This window comes from Notamacropus eugenii, chromosome X (assembly GCF_028372415.1).
Source record: "Notamacropus eugenii isolate mMacEug1 chromosome X, mMacEug1.pri_v2, whole genome shotgun sequence".
Taxonomy (NCBI): Eukaryota; Metazoa; Chordata; class Mammalia; order Diprotodontia; family Macropodidae; genus Notamacropus; species Notamacropus eugenii.
In genome coordinates this window covers 26,224,090-26,247,796 of record NC_092879.1, presented here as the reverse complement: position 1 = coordinate 26,247,796, position 23,707 = coordinate 26,224,090, and the positions used below count along the sequence as shown (strand labels likewise).

Sequence of the window (23,707 nt, the reverse complement as noted above, 5' to 3'; positions counted from 1 at the left end):
TGCTGTGGGGGAAGCAGAACGACCATTGTTTGGACCATTGTGGCTTAGAGAGAGACCAGAGACTTGCCCAGGATCCCACAGCCAGAGTGTATCACGGGCAGGATCTGAACCTAGCTCTTCCTGGTGCTGAGATCGGCTCTCTTTGCACTTTATCACCCTGCCTCGAGGGAGGGAAGACTTAAGCTTATTAACCTTATTCTACAGATAGGCCCCTGCTGTTTACGTTAAATGGCCAGGATGTGATCATAGAGCTAGAAGGTGAACAAACTGGCATCAAACCCAGGTCTTTCCCCATTCCAAGTCTGGTGTTCTTTCTAAAGAAAAAGATGGGTCTTCAGAGCACAGGGCTAGCCAAGGTTCCAAGGGCTGGGTTAGTAGACATCAGGAAAAGGGGAAAGACTTTGAAGGCAATGACTATGATGAGACTGCTTCTGGAGTTGGCTGTCATGGTCATTCATTCCAACCCTCTCTTTTTACAAATAAGGAAACTGAGGCCCAGGGTGTGTGGGTGGGGAAGACTTGCCCAAGGCCCCATATACATTTAGAGACTGAAGGAACTTCAGAGGTCATCTAATATGATACCTTATGTTTGGGGCAACTAAGTCGCACAATGGTTAGAGCACTGATCTTGGCCTCAGGAAGAAGTAAGTTCAAATCCAGCCTCAGACCCTTAGTATCTGTACAACTCTGGACAAGTCACTTGACCTCTATCTATCTTAGTTTCCCGGGGAAATGGGGATCATAATAGCACCTACCTCCTAAGGTTGTTGTGAGGATCAAATGAAACAATTGTTAAGCACTTAGCATAGTGCCTTTCCTATAGTGAGCTTTATAGAAATGATCGCTATTATTAATATTTTAAAGATGAGAAACTGAGACCCAGAGGGGAAGTGACTTGCCCAGGGTCACACAGTCATAAGCAGCATTTGAAGCTATGTCTTGTGATTTCAGAGTCAGTGGCCTTTCCCCTGTCTGAGATCTCATAATTAGTAAACGATAAGACTTTGACATCTTCCCTTCAGGGGCTTATTAGCTATGTGACCATGGGACCTGCCTGGGCCTCAGTTTCCTCCTCTGAGAACTGGGCATAATCATGCCTGAAGTGTCAACCACAGAACTGTTGGGAGATTCAAATGAGATGTTAAGACATTTTGTGAATTTTAAGGTGTTATAGAAATGTCGGCCATTATTGTTAATGTTTCATTTTTTTTCATTTGTTCATTTTTTTTTTTACTTCACCATTTTGACAGCGCTTGGAAATGGCCAAGAATGAATCTTTATCTTTACACATTGGAGCTTGTTTGGCCTAGAGGCCGAAGGGCTACCCGAGCCTTCCTTACCTGTCGTCCAGGTCTTCAGAGATCAGCCAGATAAACGTGTTGAGAGAAGAGACTTTCCAGAGTCGAACAAGGGTTAGGCTTTATTCAGGGTCTTGGTTACATGTGCAGGGTGAATTCTTCCTCAGGAGAGAGGAAGCCTCCTCCTCCCAAGGGGCAAGGATCGTACATCAAGAGGATGGGAGCGGAAGAGGGGGGGGAGCCCTCTTCCCTCCAACAGCCCCTCAGCGTGAAGAGCCCTTGGAGGGGACTCCGCATCCAGAAGAGGGTCTTCAGGCTTTCCTGTCCCTACTTAAGCTCTCCCGCCGCATAGTTTGCACGTGAATACCATGCGTGCTCTCAGCCCCTAGCTAATTAACAACAGGTGTGCTCAGACCACGGACCAATCTCAAGGGTGGGATGCTCTCCCCAGCAAGTTTCCCACTGAGAAGAGGTGGAAATGCACGAGATAGCCCGTGTTTCACGCCTCAATCCCCAGCTGTTCCCTGGGGGGCCTCGTGAGAACTCTGAGGTTTAGAGGTCCTCACTTTTACCTGCCCAAGACTGTCCTCATGAAACTGAGCTTACACCCCTAACAGGAGCTTAGATAGAAACAGACAACTTGCAGCCCTGTTCTTGAGTGGTCAGTGTTTGGCAAAGTCTTGTGCCAGTGGGGAAAAAAAAGAACTGATTTTTAAGCATTTCAAAACAGTATTGAGATGCAGGACCATCTTCGGTAGGCTGGCAGACTGGGACAATCATTCCATCAGGAAGCCTTAAGCACCTACTATGTGCCAAGCACTTTGATAAACCTTGGGTATACAAAGACAAGGGACTAGTGACTGAAGTGGACATTATTTCCCCGCCTCCCCAGAGCCCCTGGGTTGAGAAATGTCTGTTGAGTTTCTAGGCAGGGTTGGGCCTAGTCGCCACTTACTGTTAGTGGCTACACTTTCTGTTGTACTCCTTTGCCTAGCAGCTGCCTGGGTCCCCATCTCTGTTGTACCCCTTTGCCTAGCAGCTGCCTGGGTCCCCATCCCTGTTGTACCCCTTTGCCTAGCAGCTGCCTGGGACCCCACCTCTGTTGTACCCCTTGGCCTAGCAGCTGCCTCGGCCCCCCTCTCTGTTGTGCCCCCTTGCCTAGCAGTACCTAGGAACCCCTGTCAAAACTGTTCTGTGAAAACTGTGTGCTATTGGAACCACAAGGCTGTACCGGGAGGTGCTAGATGCTTAAAAGGCACACACACCTTTGTTCAGGGCTCCCTCTTTGGAGGACAGCCGCTGGCTGATAAAGATGCTCCTAAACTCTCAATTGACTCTTGCCTGTGCCTGTCTCAGTCTGTCCATTTCGGTGACCTCTGCAGTAGAAAGACTATGGGAATAAGACAGGCTTTTTCTTGTTCTCCCCTGGTTTGAATTTCTAACAGAAAGTTTCTGTATCTTGAAATATTTTCATTCCAAGTTACCATAATCATCATTAATGTTGAAAACAATTATCTTAACGTGATGGGAGAAAACTGACCTTGGAATCAGGGAGAAGAAGGTTCAAGTCTACATACCGTGACACACACTATCCCGGTTACTTTTCCCATGTGTAAAGGTAATTTTCATCATTCACTTTTAGAAGATTTTGAGTTATAAATTTTTGCCCCCTCCTTTGCCTCCATCCTCCCCAGATGGCATGAAATCTGATATAGGCTTTACATGTACACATGTCCACTTTAGTCATGTTGTGAAAGAAGAATCATAACAAAAGAAAAAAATGAGAAGAGAGAGAGAGAGAGAGAGAGAGAGAGAGAGAGAGAGAGAGAGAGAGAGAGAGAGAATAGTCTGCTTCACTCTGCATTCAGACTCCATTCTGGATATGGACAGCATTTTCCATCATGAGTCTCGTAATTGTCCTAGATCCTGGCATTGCTGAGAAGAGCTAAGTCTATCAAAGGTGGTCATCGCACCATGTTGGTATCACTATCCTCATTCTTGAAGAGGACCAATGACTTCAGGAAGGTGATGCCATGACTTGAAAGTGAGTTGGATTTGAGTGAGGGAGGGCTGTGCAAAGTCTCCAACCTCACTCTCTCCCCCAGACACATCTGGGTCTAGTGGCAATACATAGGTCAGGACAGCTGGCAATGGCCCTGATGCAGTGGAAACTTTCCATTTTTTAAGTGAATTTCTCAAAGAGCTACCAGGATTTAGGAGAAGCTACCCTATGGGTACTAGAGAACAGGGATATGGGCTAGGCACCTGGGGGTTAGTGGCATCTGCTGAGAAGGAAGGTAGCTCTGGGCTAGCAGAGGATGTGATCATAGGGCTAGAAGGTGGTCACCCCTATTCTTTCTCCATTTGACCATCCAAACTAATCCTTTCCCCCTGCTACCCCCACTTTCCCCTCCATCCCAGATCCTGCAGGGTCTTTCCTAACCCAGGTCACCTGTCACTTTCTAGGCCTCGTGCAGGGCCCCGAGGGAGCATCGACCCATTGGCCTAGGAGTTCAAAGACTACTGAGCTTTGTTTCAGAGAAAGTCAATACCCCAGGAGGGGGAGGAGGGAGGGGATGTCCTCAAACTCAGTGCTGCCTCCCCCAACCCCAGGGCTAATGAGCTCCCCCCCCACACACACACACACACTTATGACTCAACCTAAAATAAGGAAGGAAGATAGTCAGTGAGACTGGGAACTGAGTGAGAGATAATAGGGAAGGAAGGGGAGCTGGCAAGGTACCAGACTTTGGGCTCATCAGTACCAGGAGGGAGAAGGACAATGACTGCCATGGCGATGTTCCTGGGCATGTTCCTCCTGGCTCACCTTTCGGGACATCTGAACGGTAAGAGCGGGGCCAGGGGCACCCTTGGGCCTGCCAGCGCTGGAGTGACCAGCTAGGGTCTTGAGGGTGGGGGAGCTCTATTCCCATTGGGCTGAGGGAATCCTCTGGAAGGGGAACCGGCACCGAGTAGCCATCAGAAGCCCTGAATGAAGAGCTAAGCATCCTGGGGGTATGGTCTAGGGCAAAGAGCACCACATCTGGTGCCAGGAAATGGAGTCTCAGGTGTCACGGGCTCTGGGATCATGTCTGCCTGAGTTAGCTGCTTAATCTATTTGCTTTTCCATCTGGAAAATGGGGAGAATAACATTTGTACTGGCTTCCTCCTTCACAGGACCGTCATGGGGCTAGCTGGTAATTTTGACAATGGCTTGTTCTAAGTCATTACCAGGGCTGCCCCTGGAAAGGGATTGGGGTCAGAAGATTGAGAATGAAAGCTCGGCTTTACTACTAAGTAGCTGGGTGACTTTGGGCCCCTCACTGCACCTCAGTTTCTTCCTTGAAACATTATTCAAACTATTATTCATAGGCAGACTAGGTGACCATTTAGGGAGAGGGACCGTACCTGATAGCACTCTAGACTTGGAACTGGGAAGACCTGAATTTGAATTCTGCCTTGACCGTTGCGTGACCAGCCGTGTGGTGCTGACCAAGTCACCTCAGTATGAAAAGAGAGGCTTGGATTCAATGACCCCCAAGAACCCTTCTTGTTCAACTATAATCCTAGGAGTAGAATTTGATTGCTATAGGGAACTCCCAGGGGAGTAAGTGCCTTCTAATAAAGCAGGTCAGCACTTTCTCTGAAATGGCAAGACTTCCAGAGCTGCCCAGAGCACAGAGAGGTTGACTAATTTGTTGAGGGTCACTCAGTGTCAGGAGCTCAAGATGGGACTTGAGCTCAGGGCTTCTTGACTCAGAGCCCACTGAGGCTCCCAGGGATTCTGGAGGTCTCCAGGCCTCCACCTGTTTCTGAGAGGGGAAATCAGTTCACTAGAGCCTAATCCCTTTAACAAAGGCTGTGATCCCCATCAAAAAGAAATCTCCACTCCCAGAGTGAAGCTGTTATCAGGCACTGAGACGTGAGTCTCACTATATAGAGTCTCATGAGTCTCGTTCTATAGTCTCACTAGGGGTCAGGAGGTCCAGCTCTGCTTTTTATTACCTGCTTGAACTTGGACAAGGTACCTCTGTGTCTCAGTTTCCTCATCTGTAAAATTTGCCAGTAGAGGACCTAATTTGGAATGGTTGGTCCATAAGGTCTCTTCCAGATCTGACATTGTCCATTCTATGTTCTAAGTGCCGCCCCTCCCCTCCATGCTGACATTCCAAGTTCTAAGTTTCCTCCAAGTTTTGGCACACCATCATCTAGAATTGTAAATGGAGATTTTGATAAAAAGGGCACAGTAGGGCATTTGGGAGCTGTTGTGGACACTGTGGGGGGTCCACTGGGTGGTGGAAAAGGATGAACAAAGAGAAGGCTGGATCAGCTGCAGGCACATTTCTCCCTTCTGCCATGACTGGGTCCTCCTGGCATGTTGTGGAGTGATGGATGGGTCCTCCAGGCTTCATTTGACCTTCCCTCCTTTTTCCCATTCCAGCAATTGTCCAGCAATTGTCAGTCCTGGATCAAAGAGCCTACCATTTGCCCCAGGCTCTCCACAGATCAAATTTGTGCAGTAGGGAATGTCAGGATTATTATCTGACCCTGCATTTTACAGAGGAGAAAACTGAGGTTCGGGGAGCTAGTCTCAGACAGAAGCCACACACACTAAACCCATAGCCAGGGCTGGCCTTAAGTCTTGTAGGGTCCATCCCTTGTTCTTTGCTTCCTTCTTGTTGGTCTTTTGTTGAAATCTAGAACTCCATACCCAGGGAGGACCCTTGACTTTATCCCCTTCCTGCCCTTCTCTGGGCCTGTTCTGGGGAAAGGACCTGCTGTGAGCCAATGATTGATCTCCATGGATCTCCCAAGTGAAGAGACCTACAGAAAGGGAGGCCCAAGCCCTCCAAGCAGGTGGAGGGGGTTGGCACTTTCCAAATTCACTTCTCTTTAAACTATACCATCTCCCCATATAGTTTTGCTAGAAGGACCCTAGAGCTGGAAGAGGCCTTAGGACATAGAATATCAGATCTGAGATTGACAGGGCTGGTAGGGGATTTAGAGCATACAGTGTCAGAGTTAGCCAAAGCAAAAGGGCAGGTAGGCGGTGCAGTGCATAGAGCACCAGTGTAGGAGTCAGGAGGACCTGAGTTCAAGTCTCACCTCAGACACTTGACCCTCACTAGCTGTGTGACCTTGGGCAAGTCACTTCACCCCAACTGCCTCATCCTGATGAATATCTGGTCACTGGATTCAGATGGCTCTGGAGGAGAAGTGAGGCTGGTGACCCGAACAGCCCTCCCTTACTCAAAAACAAAGTCAAATGCCAGTCATGTCATTATTTCTCTGATGGCATGGTCTCCTTGGGCAACAAAGGACAGACACATAGCCAGAACATTAGGATATGGAGAATTAGAGATGGGAAGGACCTGGATTATAGAGTGTCAGGGCTGGTAGGGACCTTAGAACAGGGAAAGGCAGGGCTGAGGACCTTAGAACATAGGATCATAGAGCTAAGGCAGGCCCAGTGACTATTTCCCTGAAATCCTGTTTTATCCTGTCCACATTTTCAGTAAGGTTAGGGGCATTGCTTAATCCTTACTGCTGCTCCCTAGCTCAGAGCTGGGGAAGGAGCAGTTCAGTTCTGGTTCCAGGTCACTGCTCCCAGAGAAGGTGATGGTCAGCTCTGTTTCTGGTTTGTATATCTCCAGCACCTAGGACAGTGCCAGACATGTGATAGTTGCTCTCTAGATGATTGTTGATTGATCGTTTGATTTGGGGAAGAGAGTATCATTCCTTCCAGAGCCAGGGACTGAACCAAGATGACCAGTCTCTCCAGCCATCTTCTTGATCAATCATCAAATCTTATAAAGCACCCATGCTGTGCTACCAGAGAAGAGTGGTACAGGGTATAAAGCCCTGGCTCTAGGTTTCCCTGTGTGAAGACCTTGAGCAAAAGCCTTCCCCTCCCTGGGCCTCAGTTTCCCTTTCCGTAAAATGAAGGGATTGCTCTAAATGGACCCTGAGTTTTCCTGCAGCTCTAGATCTAGGATCCTATGTGCACCATTGGATGACTCCCTTTTCCTCCTTGAGCCATGGTTTCCTCCTCTGTAAAATGAGAGGTCAGGCTAGGTAGCATCTGAGGTCCCTTCCAGCTCTAGCTAACCATTTCAAGTTGGAGGGGGCGAGCCCCTACTGCTTCACACTTTAGTGACAGCCAGGAGAGAAGGATGTTAGCTATCAAAGAAATTGTGGATGGTGAGGAGAATGATTGGAATGGGGGAAGGGGCAGGGAAGACGGTATTGAGGATGATACTGATGAGAACTGTGGGCACCAGTGTCTCCCTTAAAGTTCACTCCAGCTGGACTATCCCAAGCTCTCTCTTTGGGAATGCCTTTCACCAAGTCAATCACTCTTCAGGCCTTGGATGGCAGATTCTCATCTCTCTCTAGCCATTACAAAGTAAGTCAGTTTGGAAATGGGGAGAGGGAATAGAGAATAAAAAGACAGAAGGGTGGAAAGAGTCATCTAAAATTCCTTCCTGGGGTTCCCCAGGTCCTGAGAGAATAATGGACAAAAATGAAAAAGCTGTGTGACCTAGGGTAGGGTCACCCACCCGCTGATCTTCAGTTTCCCCGTTTATAGAATGTGGACAATAAAATACAGCCTACCTTCCAGGAATGGAACCTTGTCAACTAAGATACATTGAAGAAATGTTAGGGAGCAGGATTATAACGATTTCTATACCCCATCTCCCAGCTGTGCCCAACTTGGAAGGACCTGTCAAAATGACTGGCCCCTGGAAAGGGAATGTCAACATTACCTGCACCTACCAGCCCATGGAAGGTTACACCCAAGTCCTAGTGAAGTGGTTGGTCCAGCACGATAATAACCCCGTCACCATCTTCTTGCGAGATTTGTCTGGAGACCACATTCAGCAGGCCAAGTACCAAGGCCGCCTAGAGGTAAGCAGAGAGCCACTTGGAGATGTGTCTCTGTTCCTGGAAACTCTGGAGATGGATGACAGGGGTCGCTACCTGTGTCAAGTAACCTGGAAGGGCCCTGATGGGATGCAATTGATGAAAGAGCACCTGACAGAACTTCAAATTCAGAAACGTGAGTTTGGGACTTGTGGAGAAGACTTGGACAGGGGGGAAGTCTAGAGGAGAGGGCCTAAAGTCCCTTCCTGGGCTGACATTCTCAATTCTCAGTTCTAAGGGCCCTACCAACTCTGTCATTCACTGCCCCCAAATCCTCCTCAGTTCTGACATTCTGTGTTCCAAGGCCCCTTCCAGCTCTTACATTCTGTGTTCTAAGAGCACTCACATTCTATGTTCTAAGAGCCCTCCAAGCTCTAACATTCTGTGCTGAAAGCATCCTCTCAGCCCTTACATTCTGTGTTCTAAGAGCTCTCACATTCTATGTTCTAAGAGCCCTCCAAGCTCTAACATTCTGTGCTGAAAGCATCCTCTCAGCCCTTACATTCTGTGTTCTAAGGGCCCTCCCAAATCTAACATTCTGTGTTCTAAGCTCCTCCAAACTCTGTCATTCCCTTTCCTAAGGCCCTCCCACCTCTGACCTACTCTGTTCTAAGGCCCCTCCCTGCCCTGACGTCCTGTGTTCTTAGGTCCATGACATCTGTGACATTCTCAGTTCTAAGCTGGCTCTGACCTCCTCCCCTCTTGGGTCCGTTGTGCTTTTGCGGACACTAACCTTTCTCTGTTTGCCTTTGCCCTTTCCCCATTCCTCCATCCCTTCCCAGCATCTCTCTCTTACTTCTGTGAGCCAACAAGGTCTTCTTTTCTTCAGTATTTTGCCTGTTCTAGCCCTCCAGGCCTGTGCCCCAAGCCACACTCGCCTCATGATGACCCTAATTCAGTCACCTTCCAGCTATGTACCCCAGGGCCTTGCTCTCAGTTTCTGCATCCTTCCTAACCGTTTCTCTCTCTCTCTCCTGCAGTACCTGCCTCCAAGCCCCGGGTGACCACGGGCTCTGGCTATGGTTTCCAGGTACCCCATGGCATGAGAATCAGTCTTTTGTGCCAGGCCCAAGGCTCTCCACCTATCACCTACAAGTGGTACAAGGGGAAGCCAGATGGGACCCAGATCCATGTGAATTCTCTTGGCACCCTCTTCTTTAAGCCTGCCCAGGTCTCTGACTCAGGGACGTATTTCTGTGTAGCCAAGGCACGTGTTGGTTCCGAGCAGATGAGTGATGTTGTCCACTTTGTGGTCACAGGTAAAGTACCACCTCCTTCACCCCATTTTCACACTTGTGACCCAGGAATGGCCCTGGGGAAACTTGGTTTCTTTCTTTGAACTGTCTTTGCTAGCTTCAGTCACCTCCCCCCGAAGCCTAAGGCCAGACTTATTCTGGAAAATTATCAGAAAAGAAGGCTGCTCTTATATTCACAGAAGGCTTAAGCATTGGAAGGGATGCTAATAGTCAATCAATCAGTCAATCAGCAATCATTTATTAAGTGCTTACTGTATTCCAGGCACAGTGCAGAGTACTAAGGACCCAAAGTGAGGGCCAAAGACCAAAACTTGTCCGCCCTCCAGCAGCTTACATGTGAATGGTCACTTCCAGACCAGTGACAAAAGCTATTTTGGGAGGTGGGGCAGAGGTCAATGGGATGGAGATACAAGTGCAGCTGGTTTAGCCTAATCAAAAACAGTGTGCATTGTGGGAAGGGCACTAGATTTAAAATTGGAACTGACTTTTGAGTCTTACCTCTGACACACGTCTTTTGTGGGAAGTCACTGTACTTCTCTGAGCCTCAATTTTCCCTTCCATAAAATGGGAATGATGGTATTGATACCAACTACCTCTCAGCACTAAAGAAACTTCAGTTATTATTTACATGCTTAGATGAAGGTACCTAGAACCTCAGAGTCATACCAGAAGCTGCTTGAATCATCCGAGACTGGTTGGAACCTACTGGAACCTGCTAGAATCAGAGACACAGATTAGATTTTTTAAGCATCATCTGATGTCACCAGCTCACTTTACAGATGAGGAAACTGAGGCCCAGAAAAGGGATGGAGCTTGCCCAAGATCACACAGCTGGCGAGTGACCAAGCTGGGATTCAAATCTCTGACCCTGGCACCTGGTGACCTCAGAGCTCAGGATCATCTGAATTGGACCCTCACAGCTGGTCAGGGTTGGTAGAAGGAGGGCATTTCAGAGATTGCAGAGATGGAAGGGGAAGAGCTAGGGACATATTGGGTTTAGGCCAGACCCTTGACCCATAGCAGTTATCCATGGAGTGGGAGAGAGGGGAAAAAAGATGACAATAACTGGTATACTGTTACCTCCCCTGGCAGACTCTTCTAAGAAGCCTACATCAGCGATGCTGCCTGAGGAACTAACAACCACTACACCCCTCCCTGAAGGTGAGTCCTATTGGAGGCCAAGGAAAGGTACCAAGATCTCTGGTGAATCAGGACGAGACAGACAATTTTGAGACTTGAGGGCCCACCAGGAATCCAGAGAGGGTATCATAGATGGCAGTGCCAGGGTACAAGGGCAAGGAATCTTGGTTCTGCCACTTCCTGGGCATGCAAAATTGGATTCAATACTCACACCAGCAAACCTTGGCTGCCAAAGTCTCTCTGAACTAGGAAACATCAAAGATTTTGGTGACAACATTGCTGTGCGAATTATGAAAGGGCCGGAGAGATGTGAGTTCTTGCCATGATGAGGATCTTTCCTGCTCTTAGTCAATATTGGTAATGACACTTCCATGAGATGCAATTCCTTCTCCTGAGAAGTTTATAATCAAAAGGCGAAGTCAAGGCTGGCACTTTTGGCCATCCATCATCTAAGAGAGACCTACATGAGGAGGTGAGGGGCACAGATGAGGAAGCAAAGGGAAGGGAAGCTCCTTAGCTGAGGAGATGAAGCCAATTTCATTCATTCAGTCAAGCATTCGTTTAAGGCAATCATGGGACTAGGATCAAAGACTTGTGGAGAAGTGACTTACCCAAGGTCATAGTAAGTGGCAGAACCGGATCTTCCTGCTCTCTAAAATGAGGGGATTGGGTAGATGGTGTCTAAGGGCCCCTCCATCTTAAGATATGCTCAATCTGACCATCACTTCTGACTGGATGGCCAGAGCAGATTTCCTGGAGGAGGTACAATTTGACTTGGGCCCTAGAGGATGGGTAAGATTTTGACAGATAGAAATAGGGGATGGATGAATGAGGTAATTCCAGACAGAGGGACTTGTGTGAGCAAAGACATGGAGGTGGGAATGTACAATGTATTTTGAAGAGAGCTGGGTTTGGAAGGAACACAGAGCACATAAAGAGGAAAGCCACTTAAAATAAATGATGAATTATATTCAATGACAGAGTTTCGGCATCAGAGGTTCTCTATGCCGACTTGGTGGTATTGTTGGTAACATTTTCAGAGACTAGATTTGGACTGAGGGCACTAAGAAAGCCCTTTGAGGAAGGGAGGTGGTGGTTTGAGGCTTAGAGTGCCATCTAGTGCCTGCCCCCCCCCATAGCACCCTGACTCTGAGGGCCTGGAAACACCACCTGCTTGTAGCTGTATGACCATGTCAAGAAAGCCAGGGCTGTGACCTTTCAGATCTCTGACCTTCATTGCAAAAGGATAATAAGAATGTGTGGTGCCCACTTGGTACTGAGATGATGGAATGTGAGAGGCCCCAGCCTCCCTCCCACAGCCTCCCCCCTCACGATCTTCTTTATACTTTTCCCAAATCCTTCAAGCTGATTTTTTACTTTCTTGTAGGAGCCAAGGGGAAGAGCAAAAAAGCACGAGACTTAAAAGTCCTCAGTCCTGAGTTTCAGTCCCAGTTGTGGAACTTATTGGCCTTGTGACTGTGGCTAGGTCACTTGAACATCTTTGGGCCTCAGTTTCCTAACTTGTAAAACAAAGTTAATAGGACAGTACTCATCTGAATTTGGAAATTGCGTAACCCACAGCCCACACCTTCAGCCTTTGCTTCTTCCCTTGAGAGGAAAACAACACTGACCTGGGGTCAGGTGACTTGAGTTGCCATCTTAGTTCTTCAACTTTGTACACAGAGTTCATGTGACCTTGGAGAAGTCATTTATTTCCCTTCCTCTGGGCCTCAGTTTCCTAATACATGGAATGGGAGGCTCAGGCTAATTTCTAGCAGTGCCTCTGACTTTGGCGCTGTAGTCCCTCTGTCTGCTGATCTCTAACCTTCCCTCGAGGTCTGTTTTCCAAATCCTTGGATACCTCGATTGTTCTCTGACTCATCTTGAAGTTCTCAGCACCTCAGCTAAACACAGCGATGACCTGGTAGAGGGAAGGCTTAATCACTTAGGAGGACTGGTCAATTAAGCCGTGGTTCTCTATGTGACTTTTGATACATACATAAGCTTCCTGTTCCGTGATTCCCATTCTGGCTATACTGCACCCTGACCCTTGGAGTCTTTTCTGTCTAGTGTTCCGTGGAGTCAGCCATCAACATATGAGTGTCCCCTGTACTCCTTCCCAAAGTCCCCTGATCTCGTTTCCTTGTTTGCATAGTAATACACCAGTCAAGCACAGTGACCCCAACTAGAGATCAGCCATCCACAACGGGTAGCTTTTCAGGGGCAAACACTATTGGACCAGATAAAGGAGAGACCAAGGCTTTGCACTGCTCCTTCTGTGTCTGAAGAGCCTCTGAGCTCGGGATCTCCAAGCACCTCTTCTCTGCTCACAGAGGCCCAAGGTAGTAGGAGAGGGCCTGGAGTAGTGGCTAGCTATGTCCTCACACTTGTGTGCAGGGCTCAGCTCCCCACTGAGTGATGCCTTCATCTTGCTTCTCTGTTACCATAGCAACCCATCGTGCTGCTACGGAGACATCATCCAGGCAACAGGCAACTATTCAAGCGGGCCACGCTGGCACAAGCAGTGAAAGGCCAGGTAAGATCAGCACAGGGGGATCCTCCCTCAGCACTTATCTAATGATCTTCAAGCACCTTGTCGATATACAATGGAGTGTCTGGGAATCTGGGGTTGAGGTCCCTGCCGTGCAGGACCTCTTCACGCCCCCCTTCTGGGCCCAGTGTGTTGGAGGCACCTCCTCCAGCCAGCAGTCCTGACCTGTCAGGCCCTGGCTTTACGATTCCTCTCCCGGGGCAGCATGGCCCCAGCTGGGCACCAGAATAGCTCACTGCTTTTAGACTAGTCCTAGCTTTGGACCTTAGCTTCCCCTCCCTCCTCTCTCTGTTTCCTCATCTGTTGATTTAATAATTCAATAATTTATTTGATAACTTAATAATTATGACAGTTCTTGCTATGTGCCAGGTACCATGCCAGTCACTGTACACTTATTATTTTATTTGTTCTTTACAACAACCCTGGGAAGTAGTTGCTTTTATTATCCTCTTTTAGAGATGAAGAAACTTGTTCGGCCTAGAGGCCGATGGGCTACCCGAGCCTTTCTTACCTGTCCTCCAGGTCTTCGGAGATCAGCCAGATAAACATATTGAGAGAAGAGACTTTCCAGAGTCAAACAAGGGTTAGGCTTTATTCAGGGTCTTGGTTACATGTGCAGGGTGAATTCTTCCTCAGGAGAGAGGAATCCTCCTCCTCCCAAGGGGCAAGGATCATACAGCAAGAGGATGGGAGCGGAAGAGGGGAGGGACCCTCTGCCCTCTAAGGGCCCCTCAGCACGAAGAGAGCCTTCAGGCTTTCCTGACCCTACTGAAGCTCTCCCAGCCACATAGTTTGCACGTGAATACCGTGCCTGCTCTCAGCCCTTAGCTAGTCAACAACAGGTGTGCTCAGACCACGGGCCAATCTCAAGGGTGGGATGCTCTCCCCAGCAAGTTTCCCACTGAGAAGAGGCGGAAATGCACGAGATAGCCCGTGTTTCATGCCTCAATTCCCAGCTGTTCCCTGGGGGGCCTCATGAGAACTCTGAGGTTTAGAAGTCCTCACCTTTACCTGCCAGAGACTGTCCACGTGAAAACTGAGCTTACACCCCCAACAGAAACTGAAGGAGACAGAGGTTAAGTCATACACCTAATAAGTATATGAAGTTGGATTTCAACTCAGGTTTTCCTAAGTCCTAGCCCAGTGCTCTAACCACTGTACCCCTGAGTCTCCAAGGCTCACTTCATTTAGAATGCTATAGACTCATCACAGTGTCCATTGCCGTGATCCCAAGGACAAGGGAGGAGAGGAGCTCAGCATGGAGTGGGAGAGGTGTAACTGGATTGGGATCAGTGGGTCCCATTTCTTACTGGGCCAGAAATTCTTTCCTCCAGGGCTGTATATCATAGTCTTTGCAGATGTGAACTTGGACATTTCTAGGCTTGGCTTCTGGGCCCTAGAGGCTGACTGACTGGTACATGGAGATGTGTGTATACTGCCACTCATAACCTCCTCAGCCATTGGGGTTTAGCTTTCAAGCCTCCACCCCTTAGCTGACAATCTCCAATGTTGATTGGGCATCAGGGCTATCTATCATCAGGCTCTGCTCTGCATCATGGCCTTTGGGAAAGGTCCCCTACTTTATCCCTCCACTGATGGTCTCTTGCCATACTCACGGTCCCTCAGTTTGGCTCCAAGGGGCAGAATGACATTCACTAGGTCAGGTGAGGACATTGACCATAAATGTGGCTCTAAAAGACAAGAATATGGCCCCTGTCTGCCATCCAGCCTCTAGAACCACGAAATGTCAAGGCTGGATGAGATCATGGTTGTCAAGTGCTTTGCAAGTCTTAAAATGCAGCCCAAAGTTTTTATCATCATCATCACCATCATCATCTAGTCCAACCATAGTCCAGAGAAGGAAGAGAGTTGTCCAAGGTCACACAGTGTCTAAGTGGCATAGGCAGAATTTGAATCTGGTTGCCTGACTCTGCCTGTTGGTCTACACTGTCTTGCAAAGACCATAGACCATCCCCATGCTCCTCCTCCTTTGCAGGTTCAACTTCAGGAGTTGTACTGAAGAAGGAAAATGTCAGCAAAAGAGAAGGTAGGAGTGTATGGGGGAGGGGGGGCTAGAGGAAGGAGGTGGCCTGGAAAGAAGGTGGCCCTGGGCCTGGCTGCACCAAAAAGCTATGTGCCAGACACATTGCTGCCCAGTGATCTTTCCGAAGCTTGAGGTTTAGCATGGCTTGGGGGGGGAGGGCTCCTGGGAGCTACCTCACTGACAAACATTGAGTCCACAATGTCAGGACTGATCCTAAAGGCCCTGGGAAGGGTCCACTTTACTCTGTACATTGTGACTATGTGCCACATGCGCAGCAAAGGAGGAGCCCCTGGGCCTTGTACTTGGCCTTCCAGAGAACTTTTGGTGACAGACAAGTGACTGGACCACCTGCTCAGAGCACAGGGCACCAAGTCTAAAATCAGTTAGCCTGCCCCTCCCTTCCTCTCCTCTCTCTTCTCTCCCCTCCCTCTCCTCCCCTCTCCGCTCCTCTCCTCTCCCTCCCTTCCCTTCTCTCCCCTCTCCTCGACTCTCCCTTTTCCTCTACTCCCCTCTCCTCTCCCCTCCCCTTCCTTCTCTCACCTCTCCTCTCCTTTCTCCTCTCCTCCCGTCTCTTCTCTCCCTTCCCCCTTCCTCTTCCCTGTATTCAACCTCGTCCGCCTCCCTCCCTTCCCTTTCACTAGATCTCTTGTCTTCAGGGACTAGAAAGCAGACTGAATATGTTCAATGATCCCTAATAGGACTGTATTCTTGTCTTGAGCCTGGGGCTATTGCCAAGATAGGAAATGGACACGTGGGAGAACTGGAAAGTCCAGGACTGGCCTTGGGGGAGGTCACCCACCCCACCACATCTGAGAATGTCTCCTTTATTAGGTGGACAGGGCCTGCCCCTCTATGCCATCATCTTTATCGCCTTACTCTGCATGGTACTCGTCTTTGCCACGATCTTTGGGTTCTGCCGGAAGAAATCACAAGGTGGTGAGTGTGGTAGGGCTTTGTGTTTGTCAGTGTGTGTGTGTGTGTGTGTGTGTGTGTGTGTCAGTGTAAGTATGTGTGTGCCCCCTCAGACAACCATTCAGTCGTGCAATCTCAGAGCTAGAGAGCACCCTAGAAGTCAATTTGATCCAGCATCCAGGCTTGGCTTGAATACCTTCAATGACAGTTAACTCACTACCTACCTAGTACCTTCCACTTTGGGACCCTCCAATTGGCAGGAAGTTTTTCCTTATATCCAGCCTCAATCTGCCTCACTGCATCGCCTGTTGTTCCAGGTTCTACTCTCTGGGGTCAAGCTGGACAAGGTTAAATCTCTTCCACACACTCACAATATAGCCCATCAGATACTTCAAGATAGGATCATAGATCCTCCTATCTTCTCTCCGTTAAACACCCCAGTTCTGTTCAGTCATGTTCAATGATGTGGACTCAATGCCCTTCATCTTCCTTGTTGCTCTCCAGTGGACACCTCCACTTGGTCAATGGCCCCCTCAGATATGACCCAGAAATGAACACAGCCCTCAGTCTGACCAGGACAAACCTATTGAATGGGTCCTTCACTCCCTCAACAAAATCTGCCCCACAGCCAGAGAATGAGAGGACCCAGTTTCTGTGCTCACAGAATCTATAAAATGTCAGAGCTGGGAGGGACCTTGAAGATCATCTAGTACAATCACTTCATGTTGCAGAGTAGGAAACTGAGACTCAGAGAGGAGAATGATTTACTCAGGACTCTTTCTGCATTACATCAAGGTGCTCAGACTCAGCTTAGGAGACTAGAGTTCTTAAACTTTTTCCACCCTGGACCCCTTTTCACATTTTGGCAGCATTCCTTGGCATCATGTGGCCTGAGGGCATGTGCAATACAAAGTGCGCATGCTGTGTGTTCAGAACCAAGGCTATAGGGTAGTTGTGCTATGGAACCTGGGCAGGTGCTGCCAGAAACACCTCAGATTTTTTAATGCTATTGATTTTTAATTCATTTTTGATTGTTGCATGTTCAGAAGGCTTTTACTGTTGCCAGATTTTCCTCCACTTTATATGGAATCACAACCCACAGTTTAAGAAGTACTGTCCTAGAAAGTCAGAGAATAGAAAGTGCAGACTCTAGATTCTGGAATCCGGGAGAGAAAGTGCTGGGCTTACGACTAACAGCCTCGCTCTGACACTTCCTAGCTAAGTCGTAGAATCATAGATTTAGAGTCAAAAGGGACCTCTGAGGTCATATATTCTCATTTTGCAGGTCAAGAAACTGAAGTCAAAAGTGAAATGACTTACACACAGATAGTGACAAAAGTAGGATTTGAACCTAGGCCCTCTTTACTCCAAATCCATTGATGAATTAACAAGCATTTAGTAAGTGCTTACTGTATACCAGGCACTGTGGTGAACACTGATGATACACACATAGGAAAAATAGTGATCACTTCCACATTGTAGGGGCTTGGGGATGTGGTGCCCCCTGATCTGGAAAACCTGCACAAAATTTTTTGATCCTTCCTTCATACCAGAGAAGAAATCTGAATTGCTATGGTATTAAAAGATAAAATATGTTCTTATACAACACTATACGTATATTTTATGCATTTCTGAGTTTCTAAACATTTTCTGTGTCATCTGCAACTTCCACAAAATTCTCCAAAGATTCCCATTTAATTTCTTATGCCTACCTGCCATATACTGAAACTGTGATGGGGAACATCACAGTGTGGAATGGAGAACTGTACAACCCTTGCCCACAGGTAGCTTATATTCTAATGGAGGAAATAATGTCAGTAATTAGGCTCATCCAAGGTATTCATAGAGTAGATGGAAGACAGGCTTAGCGGGAAAAGCACTAGTGTCTTGGTGATGGGGAAAGGCCTCCTGGGGGAGGTGTTGGAGGTGAGGCATGTGCTTTTCTACAGTACCAGGCAGAAAGTGATTTTATCTCCCATGGCCTCATTTTTCCATCTGTAAAATGGGGGATTGGACTAGGTAGCTTCTATGATCCCTTCTACTTTAAAGCCATGAAACATAGCAGGAGGAGGCAAGGATCAGAGGCATTTCTAGGTAGTGTGGAGCAGTGGTTAGAATACTGCTCTCAGAGTTTGGAATAACTGAATTCAAATCCTGCCTCAGACACCTATTGCCTATGGGATCCTGGGCAAGTTCTTTATACTTTCTGGACCTCAGTTTCCTTCTCTGTAAGATGGACTTGATGATTTCTAAGTTTCCCTCTAGTTCTAACTGTATGATCCTCTGAGATTAAAGAAGCCAGTTTGATTGGAATGGGGAGGGGGGGTACAAAGCAGAGAGAAATTAAAAAGTGAGGAAAAGTCCAGGATGTGAAATCTGAACTTTATCCTGTTGACCATGGGGAGTTATTGAGGGTGCTTGAGTAGGGGGATAGCATTTTGGGTGCTGGTTTGCACCATGGAGCCTTTAGAGGAGGTGGGGGAAGAGAGAGGACAGCCCTTCTTGTACTTTCACATCAGAACCATCTGCCCTTCTCTCTTGGTCCTACCCCTCCCCTATCCCCACCACAACAGCCTGGCTCACAACTACCTTTGAAGGGCCAGAGTAAAATGAGTTGAGGTCTTGGAATGAAAAAAGCAGTAGCTATTCAAGTCAGCCTGGCAAGATAGAAATAATATCACACCAGTCCTATGTTCTATAACTTTCAATGGTTCCCCATTATCTTCAGGACAAAGTCCAAGCTCATCAGTCTGGTATTGAAGTCCCACCATGCTTTGGTCCCTTCTTTTCCAAACTTCTAACCTAGTTGGATTTATACCAGTGATTCTAGGATGGTTCAAAATTAGCAAAATAATTTTAAAACTGTATTGATTATATAGTGCCTACTATGTGCCAGGTACTATGCTCAACTGATCCTCACAATAACCCTGGGAGATAGGTGCTATTATTATCCCCATTTTACAGTTGAGGAAACTGAGGAAGATGAATAATAGAATCAAAAGTATATATTTAAGCCAATAGTGAGAATTATCCTCAATGGTAAAATAGCAAAAGTTTTTCCAATAAGCCCAAGGGTAAAGCAAGGAGGCCTCCCTTCTCCCCACCACTATTTCAGAGACCACCTTGCCTAACCCTTTCTCCATTTACAGAGGAAGAAATTGAGATTGAGAGGCTACCCAAAGTCATACAGGGATTAAGTGGGAGAGTGTTTGAACCCAGATTCTCTGACTCCAAAGCCACTGTTCTTTCCATGGGATCACCATCAGTAAAATGGTGGAAAGAGGAAAAAATGCTCCAAACTTTGTTCATCCCACTCCCCTCCCTGCACCCTGTGCTCTAGTCAAATCGATCTCCACCCACAAATAGTCTCCTTTGCTCTCCCCTCCTGAAATGTCCTTTCCCCTTCTCCCTCTATCCATATCCTCTCCATGCATGAGTCTGGCCCTGATCCCTCCCTCCTCATTCCCTTTTCCCTGACCACCTCCAGTGTCCCTTCTCTCCTCTGACTTTCCTAAAGCAAACTGCTTTTCAACATGCCATTCTCTTACCACCGCCAGAAACTCCCCAAAGAAAACATCAGCGCTTCCCAAATCCGTTTTCTCATGGCCCAATATTCTTCAACATGAGGAGCTAAGGCACATTGAATGTTTAAATTGGCAACATTGGGGGAGAATCAGGAGCCTCTTGCATACAGTTTCCCTTCAGTGAGAAAGAGCAGCTGTTTTTGCTCAGTTCTTTGCTAGTTCAAGGTCTGACGTGTTTCGAGGTTAGTGCTTATGTGGAGGGCATGTGAGTAATCGACAAGTTCTATTTATTTTGCAAATACTGTACTTACAATTCTGTGTGTGCTGGGAAAGCGAACTTTATATTAACCACTTCATTTATACATTTTCTTTCATCTGCAACAACATATATGTAAAAGCTTTCGTGACCTGTCTAATGATGCTCAGGGCTCACTCACATGTGCCCTTCCTTTGAGAACCCAGGATAAAGGCTAGACTCAGGCTCCAGACTCTCCAGGCTCTTCCAGTCCTGACCGTTTCCTGCCTTTTCCATTTTTTTCTCTTCCTACACCCCTTCCTATTCCCTCTGCTAAGTAAGGCTCAATTCTCACTGTCTTCAAGTAGTGCTGCTCTTGAAGTCCTATAGAGTTAGTCATATCTTCTGGTGTATGAGTCTCATTTCCCCAACTAGACTAGATGCTCCCTGAGGGCAGGGACTGTGCGTTACATCTTTCTGTCAAGAGTCAACGCCCTAGGAAGATGTCTCTTTCTTGCTCCCCCTCACCTCCCACTTGGATTTTCTCTTCTCAAAAGCTGGAAATTTTACTTAATTCCTAAATTTGGCTTCTGTCTCCTAGAGTTAAAATGAATTTATCAATCCCTAATGGACACTGAATATCTGCTCCCTCTGTGAAAATGTGTTCCACTTGGTCCCAGAGGGTGACACTAAAAGCAATGAGGCAGATAAAGGCTTGATAGCAGTCAGTCCAAGTCAACAAGTACTTAGTGAGTGCATGCCATATGCCAGGCACCTTGCTAAATGTGTCAGGATAAACTTCCTAACAACTGTGGAATGGACTGCCTTGGGAAGAAATGATTTCCCTGTCATTAGAGGTATTCAAGTGGAGACTGCCCCCTAAGCCACTCCCTACTCAGGAAGCTCTCCTTGGACACCCAGGGTAGATACCCGCCTCCAACCTTTCCACACTTGTCCCACGGGTCTTGATCATGCCTGGCTGGCTAGTAGAGATGACCAGACCTATCCCTGGGTGCTACTGCTACCCAGGGGCTCCCATCCTGACCCTGTGTCTTTTTTTGCAGAGCACACCTATGAAGTGGCCAGGTAAGATTCTTCCCCTCCTTCCTTCCTTCCTCTCCTTCCTCTCCTCCCTCATTGGCCTCCTTGGGACTGGCTGGCAGACATTAAAGTCTAGGACCATTTGAAGGGTCACAGGTTTCAGTACTGGAAGGGACTTCAGAACCCATTGGGTCTGATGTCTTCATTTTGCAAAGACAGAAACTGAGTTTCAGAAGGGATTCTCCAACCTAGAAGTGACCAAGCTGGGAACTGAAGCTAGGTCTCCCAACTCCACACCTGGGGCTGAGGAAATGGCTCCACTTTTGTCAGCTTCATTCGTTTATTTAGTCGCTAATCATTTCTTAAGTACCTACTATGTGCCAGGCTCAATGCTGGGCACTTGGAATACAAAGACAAAAATGCCCCAGGCCCTTCCACTGAGATGTTTCTATGCTATTGAGGGAGCTGGACTAGTTTGTACAAAATAGATCATCATTCCCAAGGTGGAGGAGGGTGCTAGCAACTGAGGGGCAACCGGGCCACACCTTCTAGTGGAAGCTGGGATTTAAGCTGTTCCTTGAAAGAAGAGAGGGATTCTATGAGGAAGAAATGAGGAGGTCGGCATCATAGAGGGAGTCATAGTCTTACAAAGACATGGAGGTGGGAAATGAAGAAATAGTAGCCTAGAATAGTAGCCTGAGACCAAACTGGGAAGTAGCTTTAAGGGCCTTTATCCTAGAGGCAAGAAGGAGCTATTAATGTTTGTTGAACAGGAAATTAACTTGATTGGATCTGTGCTTTAGAAATAGCAAATTTGGTGAGGGGGGAATGGGGAGAGACTAAAGGTAGGGAAACCAGTTAGGAGACTATGGCAAGGAGAAGTGATGAGGACATGACCCTGGCCCTTCCAGCTCCACATCCAGGATGCGTGACCTTGGACAAGTCCTTTCCCCTCCTTGGGCCTCAGCTTCCCCCTCTGTAAAATGAAGGAGTTGCACTAGGTAGCCTCTGAGATCTTGTGCATATAGATTTTTTTTCTTCATTTTATAGATAGGAAAGGAATAAAGGCCTCCCTCAGGGCAGGGGGATCACGGGTCCTGTTCTCTACCCTCCCCAGCTCTCCCTGAACCCCTTCTTCCACTCTGTTCCATTCTTCACCTTGTGTGTTGTTGGCTACAGGATGAGTACAGGAAATATCCCCAGGGTTACCATCTATGTTGGGGGCACAGGAGAGGCAGAAGCTGAGACCAGGGCCCTTTAGAATAAGTATCACAGTGACCCTACCAGCAACCAGGACTACCAGATCATCACCCAGGCCAACAGCGACTACGCCCGGCTGCTGTATGGGAGCAGCTCACCTGAATTAGAGATACAAGACAATGGAAAACCTAGCTGCTGAGTACAATGGAGCTGAGTGGGGAGCCACAGGGCCCTGCCACTGGCCTGTCTTGGCCTACTTTCCCTTCATCCCTCTCAGACATAGAAAGGGTTCTACTCAACGCACTCTGTCCATACCCCTGCTGCATCCCATCCCATCCTTTCCCATCTCACCCCATCCCGTCTCCTGCCACAGACTCCTTGGTTCCTGGTCAATGGGACATGGTGTTTCTGGGAAATTTGACTTTAGCTTGGAAAGTTGCTACTGTAGGTGCCAGCTTTGCTCCTAGCCTTAGGCCTACCCGCCTCCCCATCCTGATAATGCAAAGAAACACCAACCCCAGACTTGATCACCAAGGGACTAGTTTTATATATATATACATATATAAAATGACCATATATATATATATATATATATATATATATATATATATGGTCTCTTCATGTTTTGGGGGGTCTAGAAGAAAGGATATTGAATTGAAATAACTAGAACACTGGGCAGACATGGGCTCTGTGCTCACTGCCTAGCACATTTTTGGTGCTCAATAAAGGTTTACTAATAAGAGAGCAATGGAAATCCACTAAGTCAGTCTCACTGATCTTTTGGTGTGAAATAATGCTCCCTTTCTTCTCATATGTGATTTCAGTGATGCGGCTGCTTCCTCTGTGTCTGCCCACCCTGGCCAACTCAAGGCCATGGTTTTCCATGAATCCTTCAAAGAGGATCCTCCTTCATCCAGCTCTTTGGACAGTGTCTGGACACTCATAAGGCATTTGCTGTCATAGATCACTCTTAAATCATGACCACCTTACCTTCCTTCTCCTAATCCCACATTTCTCTCATGCTGTCTTACATGTGACTTTTTGCTTCTGAAGCATCATTGGTGATATACTACCCTGTGTGCCAAGCATTTTAAAGCTTGACAGGAATACCCTCAGTTTACAGGTGAGGAAACTGAGGTCCAAAGAGAAAAAGGGACATGCCCAAAGACACACGTAGGATCCTGCCTCAAAAGCCCTACAGGATGTCCTTCAGGAACCACTCATTTTACAGAGATGGAAACTGAGGTACAGAGATGCAAAGACAGTTATTGAGTCCCAGGGAGGGGAAGATATTTGTCCAAGGTCACACTAGGCTCTTGGATTTAGAGCTGAAAGGGACCTCAGAGGCCAGTTAGTCCAACCCAAGTGACCTGATCAAGACCACATGGGTAGCAAGTGGTCAGGGCCTGAATCTACCATCCCCATCAGGGGTTTGGAGTCCCAGATCTTCCATTTACCAGCTGTGCTACCTTAAGGCAAGGTCTTTTATCTCTCCTCATCTGGAAAATGGGTACACTAATGCTTCATTCCTTACCTCAAAGAACTGTTCTGAGGAAAGTGTTTCATAGTACACTCTATAAAA

General features: G+C 47.6%; 1 protein-coding gene across 2 annotated transcripts; it reads left to right on the top strand.

The window, feature by feature from the left end:
- The first annotated feature begins 3,881 nt into the window (after nt 1-3,881).
- On the top strand, nt 3,882-22,869 carry LOC140516068 (V-set and immunoglobulin domain-containing protein 4-like). Of its 2 annotated transcripts, none has more exons than XM_072626997.1 (9): nt 3,882-4,144; nt 8,002-8,358; nt 9,203-9,481; nt 10,571-10,639; nt 13,068-13,154; nt 15,166-15,216; nt 16,045-16,146; nt 20,949-20,970; nt 22,105-22,869. In XM_072626997.1, exons 1-9 carry the CDS (start codon nt 4,081-4,083, stop codon nt 22,184-22,186), a joined length of 1,113 nt encoding a protein of 370 aa, XP_072483098.1. In that variant the 5' UTR covers nt 3,882-4,080; the 3' UTR covers nt 22,187-22,869. The 2 variants fall into 2 exon arrangements, with proteins under 2 accessions (XP_072483098.1, XP_072483097.1); XM_072626996.1 differs by having other exon boundaries at nt 3,883-4,144; nt 16,045-16,149.
- Nucleotides 22,870-23,707: the final 838 nt, after the last annotated feature.